The 16,762-nt window shown below is 50.2% G+C and overlaps 1 protein-coding gene across 1 annotated transcript; it reads right to left on the reverse strand.

Annotated features, from left to right (window-relative positions):
* Nucleotides 1–669: 669 nt before the first annotated feature.
* Nucleotides 670–15,549, reverse strand: CCDC15 (coiled-coil domain containing 15). Its single transcript, XM_042837162.1, has 10 exons — nt 15,385–15,549; nt 13,221–13,370; nt 12,247–12,426; nt 11,559–11,675; nt 8,030–8,188; nt 6,131–6,250; nt 4,217–4,320; nt 1,972–2,151; nt 1,756–1,904; nt 670–1,006 (listed from the first exon to the last, which is right to left on the reverse strand). The coding sequence occupies exons 1-10, from the start codon at nt 15,547–15,549 to the stop codon at nt 894–896; spliced, it is 1,437 nt and encodes a 478-aa protein (XP_042693096.1). The 3' UTR covers nt 670–893.
* Nucleotides 15,550–16,762: the final 1,213 nt, after the last annotated feature.

Below are 16,762 nucleotides of genomic sequence, written 5' to 3' on the forward strand. Positions count from 1 at the left end.
AGGAGGCTTGGTCATCACGGCATCCCAGCAGGATGCAAGAAAATGAAGCTCTGATGGGGAGCTGGCGGCATGGAGTTTCAGTTCAGAGATACTCAGGGTCCCAGCAAAGCAAGAGGAGCAGCCCTGTGGGTGCCACACAGCAGCCTACAGTGTTGCCTTCTGCTCAGAACAAGTTTGTCCCAGCATCCCAAGAGCTGTGCCAAGAGACGAAACAGACCTTTCCCACAGCAAAGCCCATTCTTCACAGAGGAAACCGCTGGCCCTAGGAGCGTGGGTTGGGTGTTGCCCTGTAATTAGAGAGGTGCTCATTTGGAAGAAAGCAGCAAGCAATAGGCCTTGCTCTGAGAGTCAGGGGCCAGGGTGCACGATATGGAACTGAACAGAAAAGGACGGGGGCTGGGCTCAGAGGGCTTCTCCATCCAAAGCAGCTGCAGCATGCACCCCATTCCCAGACCGGCCGGGTGCCCGGGCTCCCACCTCCACGAAGTGAGCAGGGCGGGTGAAGGGCAGGCAGCAGACACACCTCCAGCAGCTGGACACACATCTGCAGCAAAAGCCTCTGCAAGCAATCGCTGGCGCAGGGCTTCAGCGATGCATGAGACAACATGACATTCAACCCCAGGCACCTTCTTTCTGCTCATTTCTCACCGCAAATGAGACCAAAGAGCATCATCTGTGCTGCAGTTTATTCTGCAGTTGAACGTGAAATCCAAGTGCTCGACTCTAACCAAGGGCACAGAGCAATCTGCTCCTCCACACCTGCCCTTGTCCTGTGCAATAGCCAACTGCACCCAGTCCAAGATGTGCAAACCTGAGCACAAACTGCATCAAAACGCATCGGCACGGTGCAGCTCCGGCCCTGAGACACTGCAGCACCGCCACCGCTGCCCTCCTCACAGTTTTGCAGGGCAGGTGCAGAGAGCAGCGAGGTGGCGGAGGGGCAGCTTCTGCCTTCCATCCACCAGGTCACAGGATGAGATGACAGACTGCAGTGCTTGGCTGTAGGCTGGGAGGGAAAGGGAGCAGCAGTGTTACAAGATGAGCATTTCACTGATTAAAAGCTTCAGGCTTCTCATGCAAGAAAAACACTTTTTTTGTTTGCTATTGAAAAAAAAAAAAACCATCAAGATGCCTGTAGTTTTCCACACTCTTTTTACAACCTACAGGCTATACAGCCACCTGTAGGATCCTCCTTACACAGCACTATTGTCAGCCAGAGGTTTCTATAAGGCTTCCATTTCTACAGCTTGGAAAGCCACCTAGCGGATGACTCCCAATTACTCAGCCAGGTGTTTGGCCGAGATCAGAGCACTCTCACATAAAGAAGATTTCCATCGCTTTCTTACAAGCAATCTCCCAAGAGCAGATTTGGCATTTAAGCAGAGCACTACAAAAGCCACTGGGTTCCCATGCCTTTAACCAGTTTGTTTGTTCTCCCCGTCAACATTACAGCAGTTACTTAACGCTCTGCCACAGCGGTTGGCATTCTGCTGATGATGCCATGGAGCTCACTGAAGAGACAGAGGAAGAAGGGACTGGTAAGGAGCAGCCAGGCACCCGGCTCCTCCCCACACACCATGCCTGAGCTGCCCCAGTCTTGCATCAGGCAAGCCAGCAGCTGGTGCAGCTCCGTGCAGTTAAGGTGTACCTGAAGCACAGAATGACATCTGGCCTGTTTGATTTCTCTCGGTACGGTCAGACCCACACCCTCAGCAGGGTCTGTGCCATCTCCTCTTGAGATGCAGGAGCTCCTACCTTTGTGGTTTTTGTAGAAGATGCAGTTGTTGGCACAGGTATCAGGGTGGGACTCCCAGAAGTCAGAGCTGCAGGAGCACAGGGGAGGCAAGTTGATGTTGTACAGTTTCATCTTCTCTTTCACCTCGGCTCTTAAAGCTTCGACATACCTGCAAGGCACAAAGCAGTCACTTAGGCTCAGCACAAGGAGCAGAGGCCCAGCTGTTGCCAGCTCACCTTGTGTACTCCTTATTTCGCTGCTCTTTTTGCTTGACCTCGTTTAGCCTCCTCTCCTCCAGTTCAAGCTGGGCCAGAACTTTGCAGACAACATCCCCCAGGAAGGGTTTTTGCTGCTTAGCCACCTCCTGCATCCTCTGCTCCTCCACCTGGCGCTGGTTCTCCTTCTTGCTCTTAATCCTGCAGGCACAGAGAGCTTTCACTGACCTCCTCAGACGGGGAAGAAGATTCCCAACATGACCTCCACACCAAGACAGGTGCTGGACCACGAATACCCACAGTGACACACGCTCCTGTTCTTCAAAAGCCAACTGCAGTGCTCTTAAAAAGCCTCCCGAGATGCTCTTCCACCCTTAAGAAACTAAGAATGGTGCCTGAGGTCCTCTATACCTACCCAGAGAGCAGCAGTTCCTGGGGACAATTGCTCAGCCTTCCCACATTTGATTTCCTCAAGCTGGGCAGTTTGGACTCTGCTTTAAGCTGTCCTTGCAAGAAGTCAATGACAAGGAAAATAAGGCTGCAGAAGCACAACAGAAAAACTCCAAGGATCCCACACCAACTCTGAACAGGCTCCAAGAAGTTAATTTATTTTTCCTTTTTTAACTAAACCCTTGCCCATTGCCTCACTCTCCCTTGCACCTACATGGCACCACAACCCCTTTTATGGAATCTGGATTATATAACTCAAAAACTGCAAAGCACATTCCCTTGAAGGTGGCAATTACAAAGCACAAAGACTTTAAACCAAAGCATGTGCCATTTTATTCCTGCTGATGTGTCCCAAATGTTATCACATATTACACACTGATCTCTGCCCAAAGGCATTCAGAATATCACAGCTAGGGAGAAGCCAGGGGAAGGAAGCATAATCGAATGGGACATTTAGATGTTACTCTATTTGTTGGGTCAAATACGAATGCTCAGAATGAAAGCACTGAAAGCAAACTTCTCTTGTCAAGTTATAAACTCTTTTTTATGAAGTGGTAATAGTGCCTTAACTACACTGCCATAAATCTTCCGCTACAGAAACCAAGGCCAAGGGCAGCTTAGCATTACGCGAAGAAATTGCAAAAACTGCTTTTTTTGCTGAGCAGCTTGCAGGCCCAGCAGAGCCCCTGCAACTACAAAAAGAAAAGAGAGGAAAAAAAAAGAGATCCAGCAGTAACTATGAGGTCCCTTGCATTTCACCAGCACTCGCAGGGCAAGAAAGTGCCTCCAAATCTCTGAGCACCAATTTAAGTTTCAGGAACGTGGCTGGAGAAACATTTCTTTGCAATTTCTGTCCAAAAAATGACCACCAAAAAAATGCCAGGACCTCACGCTCCAGGACGCTGCACTGCAGCAGGCTGGAGTCACTTAAGGGCTGGAGCATTTCTGCTGCCTGCTGGTCATCCCCTCAGATTGATTGGAAGTGGCTGCAGGTGACAGCTGGGCTACACTCCTTTTTTGAAACTGCATTTAAATGGAATGGAATGGCCAAATCTTGCCCTCACAGCCTGGTCCCACAGAACCAGAGTCAGAGCACAAGGAGATCAGGGAGACGTGTTATTTTATGCCAGAGCAAGTCAAAGACAAAAATGCAGAGCATCTTCCTTCTTTTAGTGTGAATTTGCAGAGCTTCTCCTTAAGGACCCCCCTAATGGGAAAGGTGACCCCGTCACCAAAACACAGGGAGACTTCCAGGTACATACTGAGTTTTTCTTTCTGGGAACAAATGCTAAAATAAGTTTTTATTATGCCATACAGATGTTTATAGCTGTTGGGGTGAAGGGTCTGATATAAAAATCCAGAGAAGATTGGCTCAAGAACAATGCCAATCTCACCCCAATGCTTCTGACAGTGGCAGCAGCACGAGGGCTGGGTGTTGGTGTCCCAGGGAACTGCGCTGCGGCGAAACGCGTCTCTCCAAGCCTGACCCCTCAGCTCCCAGCTCCCCCCAGAGCTGCACGGGGACTCACAAACTGAACAGAGAACTGTTGGGTGCCTCCAAAGGACTCAGCACAGCCTCTGGTTCTCTGTTCCTGTTTCAGGTGAATGAAACCCACCCGAGTTAATGGTTTGTGCACCAACACAGGAAGGGCTTCTCTCAGCTGACTTCCTGATTCATCTTTAGAAGTTCATAAAGAGGCAAAGGAGTCAGAAGAGGTGCCATCACGTGGTGTTGGAGTCTCCACAAAGCCTCCATGCCCTGCAGGGTGAGCTGCAAGGGGCACGTGACAGGGTGCTGCTCACCACACGCACTCACCCAGCAATCCTCCTCTGCCGCTCCTTTTGCCTCTGCTGCTCTTTCACTTGCTCTCGCTCGGCACTCATGAAGAGACGCCTGCACCTCAGGTACTCGATCCGACGCTGCAGGAATGAAGGTGCAGCGTTGAGAAAGATGCCTTGGAGCAGACTCAATATTAGGTAGTACAGACACTCAAGATTGACTTCTGGAGTTTGAGATCACCAAGATGGAATCCTCACTCTTTCTCCAAAGGATCCTCAGAAGTCTCTTAACAGTCAAGGACTGAAGAAAGAGATGGAGAGACGAGGAAAGGAGAACCAAAGCATCACGGAGCTCTGGAGAGCTTTGTACCAGTGCTCTCTGACTGATCCTCCTACGGATAAGGAATCTCTCATCTGAACTCTTGCTTTCCTCCTGGAAAAAGTCCTATTTCCCACCTAATCCCACTAAAGGAGTGTGGTATAAACAACAGTGCACAACCCCAAGCTGAACTCACCACGTGCAGAACTGCAAACATTCCGTATTTGGGCTTCAGCTTAAACCCACAGCTGCAGCAAGGGGGAGGAAAGCTGCTGGCTAAAGCTTACAGGCAAAGCGCTCCCACCTGAAGGGGAAGCAGTCAGCACGCAGCATGCCTGAGCCCCACGATTCCAGCAAGCTCAAGGCACAGGCTTCCTCATCAATACCAGGAGCTTTGGGCTGAGGGTGTTCACCCTGTTCTCTGCAGAGCCTTGCACAGCTGGATGTAAAGGCACAGGAGAGATTGGCAGGCTGAAAGGACAGAAAGCTGGATGGAAAAAAACCACATGGAAGATCCTGCTGCAAAACCAGTTATCTCAGAATGAATCAGAGCCAAGAAGATACAAAGCAAGGGGCAGAAGGAACCAAAGGGGGGAAGGAACAGTCTGACAAACCCCAGCTGCTGTCATGACTTCTAGAAACCACAACTGAATTTCTGGATCAGCTTGTTAGAAAATGCACATAAAGAACAAAAACACAATTTGTTCAAAGTCCTTTTGAGTTTTAGGCTGTAGACTACAAATAAGTTGGGGAAAAAAAAAAAAAGAAATGTTCAAGTCAGAAGGAAGCAGGAAAAAATAAGCCATTTTCTTAAGGGATCCAAGAGAAGCAACCTCTTCACCTCTCCTGCATTAACATGAGCCAAAGTGTTGGCCACAGATTGGTCCTGGTGATTAAATCAGACCCTCAGCACGCTACAGAAAGAGGCCAGATCCCATGAGCAGCGCACAGCAAACCCCAATATGCTTCAGCCACTCCTGAATTGAGTTAAGCAGCACTGCTCTGCTCAAGCAAAGTGCCAGCCAAGAGGAAGGAAACTCCCTGCCTTGTGCTGACCAAGCGGAGCAGCTCACGCTGAGCACAGCCAAGCTCCTGCAAGCATCACGGCTGCAGCCTGAAAGCCACCATCCCTCCTGCTGTGTGCTGATATGCAGAGAACCTTTTATACTCCCAGCCTCATACACAAACAAGATAAACTGGGGCTTTGTTCAATTTTTTTCTTTTCTTTTCACTGAGCATTTTTGGCAGCTCCTCCCTCTCTCTCCATGCAACTGCAGAGAACAAATCACAGCACCTCACAGCCTGTATTTCGCAAGGTTGAAGGAACCAAACCTTTTTTCCTAAAGCATTTTTAAGCATTTTTGCATCATTCAGATCCCAGATATTGTGGGAATAGCAACTGGTGTTGGCACATAGGGTCACAACAGACTTAAAAAAAGAAAAGAAAAAAAAAAAAAAAAGGAAGTTGGTGGGTTTGCTCAAGAAACCATCAGCACTGACAAACTCAGATGCTTCGTGCACCACTGCTGCTCCAGAGGCTTCTTCTCTGAGCCAGCAGCATCACCTAGCTCCCGTGCATTTTACTCCTGAAACAGACACAAAACAATGAGCACTTAGCTGCAGCAGACAAACCTGCTTCTTGCTTTCCTCTTGGTCTATGCCAGCCCACAGGACAAGGGGAGCTCGACAACCAAGGGTCGTTCTCTGCAGAGACTCAGGTGAGCTCAAATCCTTCGCTGATCCATCAGAGAACTGAAAGATAACAGGAGAGCAGCATCGACCTTCCTCTTTCCTCCAGAAAGTCCTCCAGGCTGGAGGTGGGTCCTCTCTGCATAATCCCCAGAGTAACACTGGGGACATTAGCTGCACACAGGATCACTTCAGAAGGACAGCATCCCACATGAGGGACCCACACAGAGCAGGGAAGTAGTGAGGATGAAGGAGCAGCAGAGACGGAGCACCTGAATGCCATTCCCTGTTCCCTTCCAGCACTCAGGAGGAGGAGGGGGGATGGGAAGGCAAGTAATTTTAGTTTGCTTTTAGCTCTCACTACTTTAATCTGTTATCAATAGGCAATAAATTACATTCATCTCCTTACATCAAATCTGTTTTTCCCCATGAAGACTTATCAGTGAGTGATATCTGGGGCCCTGAGCAGCCTGGTCTGGTATTAAATGGGGAGTTTGGTGGCCCTGCATGTGGCAGGGGGGTTGGAGGTTCACATCCTTGAGGTCCCTTCCAAACCTGGCCATTCTGAGATTCTATCCTCATCTCAACCCACGAGCTGTTTTTTCCATCATATTTTCTCACCCTGCTCTGTTGAAGAGTGGGAATGACAGAGTAGAGGGATGGAGCTCAGCTGCTTATCAGTGCCACACCACTCCAGCGGGTTGGCTTCTCCCCATCACCAGAGAGAAGACATGTTCTGCATCTCCATGTGGGAGCATGCGGAACAGAGCTTTGACAAAACTCTTCTAGAGGTACCCTTAGACTTTTCTGTTTCAGTCCAAACAAGGATTCATAAAACCCTCTCACCTGTTGAACTTTCATTGTGAACTTCATGAAGTGCAAGAAAACAATAGCAACACAGAGAAAAGTGCAGAGGACAACAGACAGCATCTCCCCAAACCCTCTGCCTTCTTCACTCCACTCAAGGTATTTGTCAAGTCAGTATTTCAGCTGGACCAGCCACCAAACAAGCAGCACATATTGCTTCAGCCATATCGTATTTGCTAACTATTCCAAGTAATCCAAAGGGCAAAACATTTCCATACCTCAGATGCTTAATAAAGCTGCCTGAAAACAGAAAACCCATTGATAAATACATTAGTTCCCTTCTTGGGAGGATGCACATTAATGGTGCTCCTAAGGATGAGCGATCTCGGCTCATTCCTCTGACTAAAATCTTCTGGTTTTTCCCCTTTTAACAGAGGTTTCTGGCCAGTTTGATGCATGCACAGCTCTCCCATCCCACCACTGCCTCCAGCAGGGCAGAAGGACACGGGACAGCTGCGGTCCTGCTGCCCCAGCCTGGAGCTTGATTAAGCACCCAGTGCAATTGCACAGTGAGTCTCAGATTTCTGCGGAGCATGAGACAACTGGCATGACGAGGCAGGCGCACATGAAACCACTTTGGAAGCCACAGCGCTCAGATCAAAGCCATGAGAGCACAACGTCGAAACGATATGGCTGTTCTAAGAGCAGGAACAGAGCTCTCATTACACTTACCTACTAACAGGCTCCAAGCACTTAAAAACGGTGCTCTTGTGCCTACAGATCAAGATACAAGTTCCTGTGCACCTTCTTGCAGAGCCCTCGTGCAGTGCACGCCACAGAGCCTTCTCCAAGCCACCGATCTCACCTTGCTTTCACACTCGTTGGTCTTTGTTGACCAGAGGTGACAGCAGGCACAAGCTTGCCAGGTGTGAAGGTGCAAATGGAACTACAACAGCAGCCTCATTGCCCCTGCCTGAATGTAATCCCCAAAGACTTGCACTTCTTAAGTTCAACTGGCCCAGACTCATGTCTCACTTTTCTAAATTCCACTTTGATGTAAAAATCATCATCTTGCTCAGCCTGATGTGGAGCTGTCATCTGGTCTTTCAGTTCAGCTGGAAGATCGTGATGTCCTGCTAGAATAAGCTCCTCATTCTCACCTTCAGTGGACACTGGGGCACACAGCACTGATTCCTGGAGGAGAGAGGAGGAAACGTGAGGTTCAAATGTGACTGCTTTAGGTGCAGAATGCAAAGGCAATGTCCTCGAGTAAGGGTTAGACATACTTTTAACCTCAGGCCACCTGCTCTGAGAAGCTAGTCGAGATCTGGCAGGCAGCAATGCAATGTATTCAAACATCACCGCAGGGCTTAAGAGCCAGAAAATCTAGCAGGGTGGCTCCTGACTACATTCTCACCAACTGCAGAAACAGAGGGACAGAAGTGTGTGGGGTGATGGAAAGAAAACACCTTTACACCTTTCTAGGCAACACTTCCTGACTGCAAGGATGTGGGGTGAGCAGGATTGCTTGAGCGACGCTCATTCTGTGCTCGTTCAGATGGTAAGTGGGCAGGCTCCTGAAAGGGTATTACAATATTTTGAGAGGCAGCAGATTGTTTCCTACAAACTAAAAATCAAAATGCCAGAAGCAAGCTCTGAGCCAGATTTTTTTTTTTTCCTTGCTATCCCTTCAGCAGGATAGAAACAGGGACAGGAAGGGAAGAGCAGAATTGCTTGCAGAGTGAATCAACAGGAGGAATGTGGGTCAAGCCAGGAATCGCCCAAGATGGTTGTGCTGCTGCAATACATGGGGCATGGAGGGCAGCCTGGAGCCAGAAGGAAATGAAACTGCAGAGAGAAAAAACAAACCTTTGGGGAACAATCAGCTGGGGAAAAGAATTCGGGTGCTATCATGCTGGAGACCTACAAACACTAAAGACAAAGCAACAAAAGGCATGGTAAGCAGGATCACCCGGAACACAGGACCAGTAATTTCCACACTACTGCAATCTAGGTATCTGCCTGCAGGAAATCAGACATGCAGCAGGAAACAGACCAGCAAGATCTCTGAAAAATGTCTGACCTGAAAAGAAATCCCTGGGACAGACCAGCAGTGGTTTCAGGAAATAGACTTCTTGTTTAACAGTCACAGGGAATGCAAGTCTTTACTGGGAAGAAGGAAAAACAAAAGCAAAAGGTGGAAAACGGGACTGAAAAAGCAGATGATCCAGTAAGCAATGCTAACTGAACAAGTATAAGCTACTCTGCCGGAGTGGAGAGCCACGATGCACAGTGAGACAAACCTGGCTCAGCTCCAAGCTCTTTTGGTGCCCATGATCAATGCGAGCACAGAGGAAATGGAGCATGGTTCAGATTACAAAAAGAATCACGTAGGAGACAACACAAGCACACAGGGACATAAAACAAGTGCCACAAAGGCCAAGGCTGTAAGTAAAACAAGAGACATCAAGGTAACAAGAAATCAGGCTTTCAGTAGGGAAGGGACAAGGAGAGGGACAGCTATCAGAGGACACCAGGCACACCACCATCTTATGCTTGTGTGCATCAGCCTTCAGCCAAAGCAGCGTTCTGAGCTAGTAACAGCAGCAAGGAAAATCCGGGACTAAACCTGGAAGGAGAAAAGTCAGAATATTCCTAGAAATTGAAACTGCTTTTGTAAGTGTGCAGGACCTGCCCCAGGCTACCTCCAGGACTGGCAGACAAGCTGGTAGGAGCCCCCTCAGACACAAGAGGAGATCTAGATCCTGAGGAATGGGCACACGTCTCAGTTTTAGCCCAGCTTTTGACATGGCCTAATTCAGCACTTTGGGAAGGAAACATCTATTAGGTAAAACCATTAAAAGGACTTGCAGTAGTGATGACAAACACTATCAAGACTCGGTCACACTGGGTTTGCTGAGAAAGGAAAGGACTAAGTGGGCACTGCTCAGTAATTTCATTATCAGCCAGGGTGATATCAGCCTTGATGGCATTCGCAGACCCCATAACCACGTGAAGTTGTAGAAGTGCCAGAACAGTTTAAATGCTTGCATCCAAATGAAAGAGACTGGATGGAGAAGGCAGCACAAGGAAGTTCAACAAAAAGGAAGAGCAACAGTTCATCAAAGTGTTAACTGCAACAGCCTTTACCCCCGAAAAGGAGGGAATAAGCTGCTGTCTTAATTATGACCATGGAAACCAGGCGTGTATGCAGGAAGAAAGATTCACATTAACAGAAGACCTCTTTTCTTTTCTATCTTGGAATAATACGAGAAAGCAGTGCAATGAATTAACATATTCACTCTGGACTAAAGTTGTCTACAAAAGCTAAGAGCGCCTTCTTGTCAGAGGTTTTAAGGAAGCACAGATCAGCCTTTTTCTGCAGCTCAGGTAAGGGTGCATGTGGTGACCCGCAGCCTCTCCCAGACTCGTTCCTCACTGCTGTGGACAACCCGTGTGACTCGCACACCACACATCCCACAGCCGCTGCCTGCTCCAAGGGCCTGCATTGCACAGGCTGTTACTCATGTCAGGATGCAGCACCAACAGCTAAGTAATGTTCTCTCTCCATCTTGCTGAGCATCGAGGACTTGAGTAGAAGCTACATGCGGTGCTTGAAATAAATACAAGTTCTTTGAGCCATAATTACAGCGTTTCTGCAATTCTTGTTCACAAAGCTAACTTTCTCAGACAGACACCCAATAGTACGGAGCAGGAAGAGTCAGACCAGCCCTTACATAAAAGGCATTTTCTAGATAACAGCTAGCCAAAATGCACTTCACCTTTGATGAACCCGAAAAGAGAAGGGAATGAAGAAGTGCAAGATGGGCAGGAAGCTGGCTCCAGTGGAGGCAATGAGACAAAACAGCAGGCTGGGCTGCTGCTAGCATTCTCCAGAACTTGCAGATGGGCAAAGTACATCAGTTAAAAAAAGGACTTGGCATACAAAGCAGGACACAGTTATGCCAGTAGCTGTGGCATAAAGCTGATCTTGAGCAATCAGAACAGGATGAAATTCAACAGCACAAAAGGTCAGGCACTTGGGACTAATCTTGTTATGCGGCTCCTATGTTCTTAGTGCTCTGAGAAAAGGAGATGCATGCCAACAAGCCTGAAGCCAGCCCTGAATGAGGAAAGTCCTCCAGGTCTCTGTCTCGTTCACAAAACAGACTGCTGCAGTAAGAGCAGTTGAAGTTTGCTGAAGGGCACACAAGGCGTGGGCCAATCACCGCATTCCTCCCAGATCCCCAGATTACAATCTAAGCCTTTAAAATATTATTTAAATTCTGACTTCCTAGTTTATCTTTCATTACTCTTGCAAACAGAGGTGTTTCTACCCACTGTCCTGCTGCCTTCTCTGAAAGGTGGCTGCAAGAACAGAAGCATCCACGCAACAGAGCCCTCGGGCCCTGCTCGTCCAGGGGCAGGTACGTCACCACCAGGATCACAAAGCCACAGATTTTGCTGAAGAACCTCCCCGAGTGACTCTTCGGGTTTGCAGTTCGCACCAGCCCTGCCCACGGCCTTGCAGGTAACTCACTCCCTGCCCAGCTGCCCCACTCACATCTTGCCTCTGGCCTCGTGTCCACGTGCCGCCGGGGAGCTCTGGGGCCTCCATGCCTTTGGGCACCGTCCGACAGGATGCCAGCCTGCGCCGGACTTGTCTCATGGCTCTGCTGAGCTGTCGTGAGGAGGACAGAAGGACGGACACAAGTCAGCAGACATCCTCCAGGAGTGCTGCACCAAGGAGTTCATTTACATGAAGGAGGCGTCCCAATGGGCCCTGCTCAACACCAGCTCCTTGATAAACACATTATAATGTGCCAAACGCACCATAACCACTACTGAAAACACGACAGTCCCTACAACACATTCGCCGAGATTTCAGGGTCCCACACAGTCCATCTGCAGAACACTCGCTCAATGAGGTAGCACCATCTAGTGCCTCCTCTCCAACATGGCATCCCAGCACAGCAATAGGTCACAGCTGAGGATTTGCAGCAGGTTTTAACAAAAATTCATTGTATCTGCAAGCAGCGGGGCAAGTACAAGTGTCCTACGGAGCGGTACACCAACATTTGTTAAAAACAAGCGTAAGCCAACGCTTCGTTCAGCATAAAATATATAAACATACTAGGCAAGTGTTGTAAGAGGGTAGAAAACAAAATGTCGCCCATTTTCCATCTTAATCCTACAGCACTCAGCACGATGGAACAGGGGTGGAAAGGATGAGGTGGAAGGGCCCCACGCACCTGGGCAGCTTGCTGCTGGAAGGGCTCGCTGGGCACTCCGTGCTCCTCCTGCTGTGCCAGGGCAGCAGGGCTGCAGATGGCGGGCAGGGGGCGGCTCCGGAACACACACGTGTTCTTCTGGGGGGTCTGCTGCAGCACCGAGCCCAAGCACTGCACGGCAAGGTTGCTCTCCTTCTCTGTCTGCCAGGGTAAAAAACCACGTGCAAATCTCCAGTCATCATCTCCCACCTGGCTGGCACGTGCTTCCGCAGAAGCTCATGCTGAGCTTACAGGATCGCACCCTCCTGTGGTTAAAACCAGGACTCTAAAGAACCACAAGCAAACACCAGCAGCTTGGCAGCTCTCTGCTCTGAGTGGTTCTGGCAGTAACCTGAGGACGTTCCCACTCGACCGTGCCTTCTCATCGCTGGAAGCAGCCCAAACACCCTCAGGGTGTCCAGAATTGTTGGTATTTCAGTACTTCCCTTTCTCACTGTACAGTGAGTTTCTGGCAACCATCACTGGAGTTTAAGAGGAGGAAGGATTAAATAATACATTCAAAGGATCATCTAAAACAAGCTCTTGGAGGGAAATGAGAGTATGTCATGGAATTGCTGCTTGGGAATTGCTATGTGAAGAGACAAGCAGAAACATGCTGCTTTCCCCTGACACAGCCAGGAGACACCTGCACCATTCACAACTCAGCCTGGCTATTTTTTAACACTCAAGATCTGAGGGGTCAGCAGGACTTTGTTCTCTAGATATTGCCCCAGAGAGCCAGCGACCTTTCCATTGAAACAGAAGGCTCAGTGCACCTCCAGCATCAGAGCAAGCCAAGGTGTTGGGCTGCCTTACTTGTGGGTTTGCCCCTTGCAGCAGTGGTGCTGGAGCCACAAGCTTCCTCTTACTGATACCCTAACTTGGGGTTGACAATGTTTTTCCGCCGGTTTAGAGGGACGCACTGCTTTGGACGGCAGAGAGAAGGAGCTGCTCACCGCCTCACAAGACCTCTGCAGCTGCTGCTTTCTTCTCGTCTTGACCTGCTGGTTCACCCGGCGCTTCACCTCTCCCTGGAAGTGCCTCAGCCTCATCGCCTTCCTCCTCTGCTGCTCCTTCAGCTCCTCCTCAACCTGAAATGCTGAAGCCTGGAAGAGATGAAAGCAGATTTCACGTGGTTTTGCAACGCTGCAGCCCACATCCCTGCTTCCCCTCCAAAGACCTGCAGCAACAGGCCAGATAAGCAGCACCCAGTGAGCTTCATAATAATATTTTATTTCAAGTGTGCAAAGTCCCAGCTTGGACAACGTACACTGGATTGCTACTGGCTAGAATCAAATCTAACTAGCCAGGTGCTGTTACAGAGCACACACGCTTCCTCCTTTGACCCCATGCACAGAAAGGAAAAATAAGAGCATAGCCTGATGCAGTGACTCCTGATCACCGTTCCACAAACAGATGCTCAAATATTCGAAGCCAAAGAACAGGGCTGGCCCAGGTCACATTAATGCTCTGTGCATTTTTCACTGAGTGCCTTGCAAGAGCAGTGCTGGACGCATATCAAACACTGCAGACCACAGCACAGGCAGAGCTACTGCTCTGACAGTGATTTTACCATCCAAAGTGAAAGATTAAAAGGAATGACCTAGAAATTAGGTTTTCATAGTTCCCAGTTGAAGCCACAACAGAAAATCCTGCTAACACTACCAAGGCTTAAAGAAAACCAGCTCCATTTCCTGGCTGCCAGATAAACAAGTCACTGGGCAAAACCCTGGAAAAGGGATCTGCAGGGGCAGATTGTCACCAGCTGCAGAGTAATTCAGTTTTATTTATTTAGATGCTCAGCTTTATACTGCTTTACATCAAACACAGCTTTGAGGAAGAGATCGAAGGGCAATAAGTGGTGCCACTGTAAGCAGCTGACAGACAGGGCTGCAGGGTTGGTATGGGTTACATCCTACCACCCACCACATACTTTTACAGCCTCAAATCCCAGGGATGGCTGCACCCCACACCTCAGTGCCAGGAAAACGAATGGCAGCAGGACCCCATTGGCACAACCACAGCATGAAGGCAGGCAGAACTCCACACTACTAGCAGCACTGAAGATGCCATTTCCAACTCGCCATGCTCCCTGCTGGCAATCTCATTAGCAATGCTGATTGAAGGCATTCATTTAATTTTTTAATACGACCCACTGCTGTATGCAGGTGTATTAAACAAGCTTCAATAACCTCACACAACTCTGCCCACACCTGAAGGCACAAGGGCAAAGGGGAGGCAAGAGCACAGCTGGCGTGTGGCAAACATGCAGAAGGTGCTCTGATGCACTGCAAAGGCTCAGCCCCCAACAACGACCAGCAGCTCTCAGTTGGCTTCAAAACCTGAGCCCCAGGAAAGCTCCAGCTCATCTCGAAGTTTGGCAGTGGAAGTTGCATGAATACAGAGACAATTCATTTCCATATATTATCTCAACCTTTCAGAATTTAAATTACAATATGGAAATAAATCATTGCAGAAGCACAGGAGCTTCTGTAACATTTTGACATTAATTAAAGGGGACTGAACTCATCATCCTATACTTAATGCACTTTTAGTCCTCTTACAATAACCCACAAAGCAGAAATCCCTGAGATAAGCACCAGAGAAGATTTTCTTCAGTATTTCTAATGGATGTACTTCATAGGTGGGCTCAAAACCCTACAGCATTTCTTTATTTTAAATCAGTAACTTGGAATAAAACCTCTGCTCACAAACATCCTTTAGGCACAAACAGAGAGGTGGCAAACAATACAAAGAGAACTGGCAGGGGGCAAAATGCCAGTAATCGTTAGCTTTGTTACCTATGGTAGAGGTCAGCTGCCAATAGCAAGCTAGAAACAGAGATCCAGCTAACGTTACAGTGGCTGGTGTAAAAAATTAAGTAATCAACAGCAGCTCTCTATGGAATCAGCAAGGGCCTTCATCTGATCGCTTCTGAAATCAACGTTTCTCATAAAAAATGCAGTGAGCAAATTCAGTGCATGTAGAAGGGAGGGGCGGGGCTACACGGGCACCTGGGCCTCTCGGGGCCCCATCAGAGAAAATAATTCGTGCTCCCGGCTGCCTGCAGCCCCAGGTGGGGCTCGCGTCACCCCCGCGGCGGGGCCGGACAGCACTCACGAAGGCACGGCTCTGCTCGCGGGGGCCGCTCTCCACCCAGGCGCCCACCGGGGCCACCCGCAGGCTCCTCTCGCCCAGCAGCGCCCGTCCCGTCCGCGGTGGTCTCGCCGGACGTCCCAAGGCCCCCCGTGGCGCCGGCGGCCGCGGTCCGGAGGATGGCGGCATTCCGGCACGGCTCCGGGCCGCTCCTGAGGAGAAACGGGGGGTGAGGGCGGACCCGCGGCCTACACCGCCATCCCCCGCCCCCGTGCGACCCCTCACGGCCCAGAGACCCCGCCGCACGCACAGCCCATCATCCCTCGCCACCCCGCACAGCCCCACTCGCCCCGCCTGAGCCGTAGACCCCCTTCGAACTCCTGCCCCCCAGAGCCCCACAGCGGACCGCACCAACCGCCGCTTCCGCCTCAGCGCTTCGTTTGAATCCTGGCGCCACTTCCGCCCGCGGCCCCGCCCATTTTCCCGCCCGTTTTCCCGCCCATTTCCCCCACGTGCCGCCCTCCCTCATCGTCCCCGGTTCGCGTCCCGCCGCGGGCGGAAAGGGGTTTGGGGCGGGGGCTGGGAGGATGGTGTGGAGGGTGTGCGTGCGCTGGGAGCCCCCGGGACATCGCTCTGAAACATCCCTGAGCATCCCTAAAGCGTCCCCAGAGCATTCTAGAGACAGTCCAGAGCACGACCCCAAAGAGTCCTCACAGAGCATCATCCCCACAATTCCTGGAGCATCCTGCAGTCGCCCTCGAGAACATCTCCCCTCAAGCATCCCAAAAGCATCCCAAAAACACCCTCCAGGTCATCCCTCTGAAACATCCTCCGAGGCAACCCACAAACAGCCTTCAGAGCATCTCCCTGAAACATCCCACAGAGCATCCCAAAAACGCAATCTAAACCCTGAAAACATCACTTACTGGGGAGCACCACCCCCATAAATCTCACCAGGCACCCCAAAACACCCCCGAAACCTCCCTCCAAGCATCTCCGAAGCACCCCTACAACATCAAATATCCCCAGAGCAACCCAGCAGCGTTCCCTGGACCATCCCAGAGCACCCCCTCAGAAAGCCCCTCCCAGCACCCCCAGAGCTGCCCTGTAGCGTTCCCCAAACCATCTCCCAAAGCATCCCCTGAAAGATCCCCCACAACATTTCACCTCTGAACGTTCACCAACATCCCCCTAAAATCTCCGAAAATCCTACAGATCACCTCCCTATGTTCCTCCAAGCATTCACCAGCGCTCCCCCCAAAAAACTCCCCCAAAATCGCTGAGCATCCTCCAAAGTGCCCCCAACGCCCCCAAACACCTCTGAGCATCCCCGGATGCGTTCTGAGCCACGCCGGCAGCCCGGGGCAGCGCAGCTCTGCTGCGAGGAGCTGGCAGCGCTTTG

The sequence above is a fragment of the Centrocercus urophasianus genome, unplaced genomic scaffold, assembly GCF_019232065.1.
Source record: "Centrocercus urophasianus isolate 14NV4802_14NV808 unplaced genomic scaffold, USGS_Curo_1.0 seq_689, whole genome shotgun sequence".
Classification (NCBI taxonomy): Eukaryota; Metazoa; Chordata; class Aves; order Galliformes; family Phasianidae; genus Centrocercus; species Centrocercus urophasianus.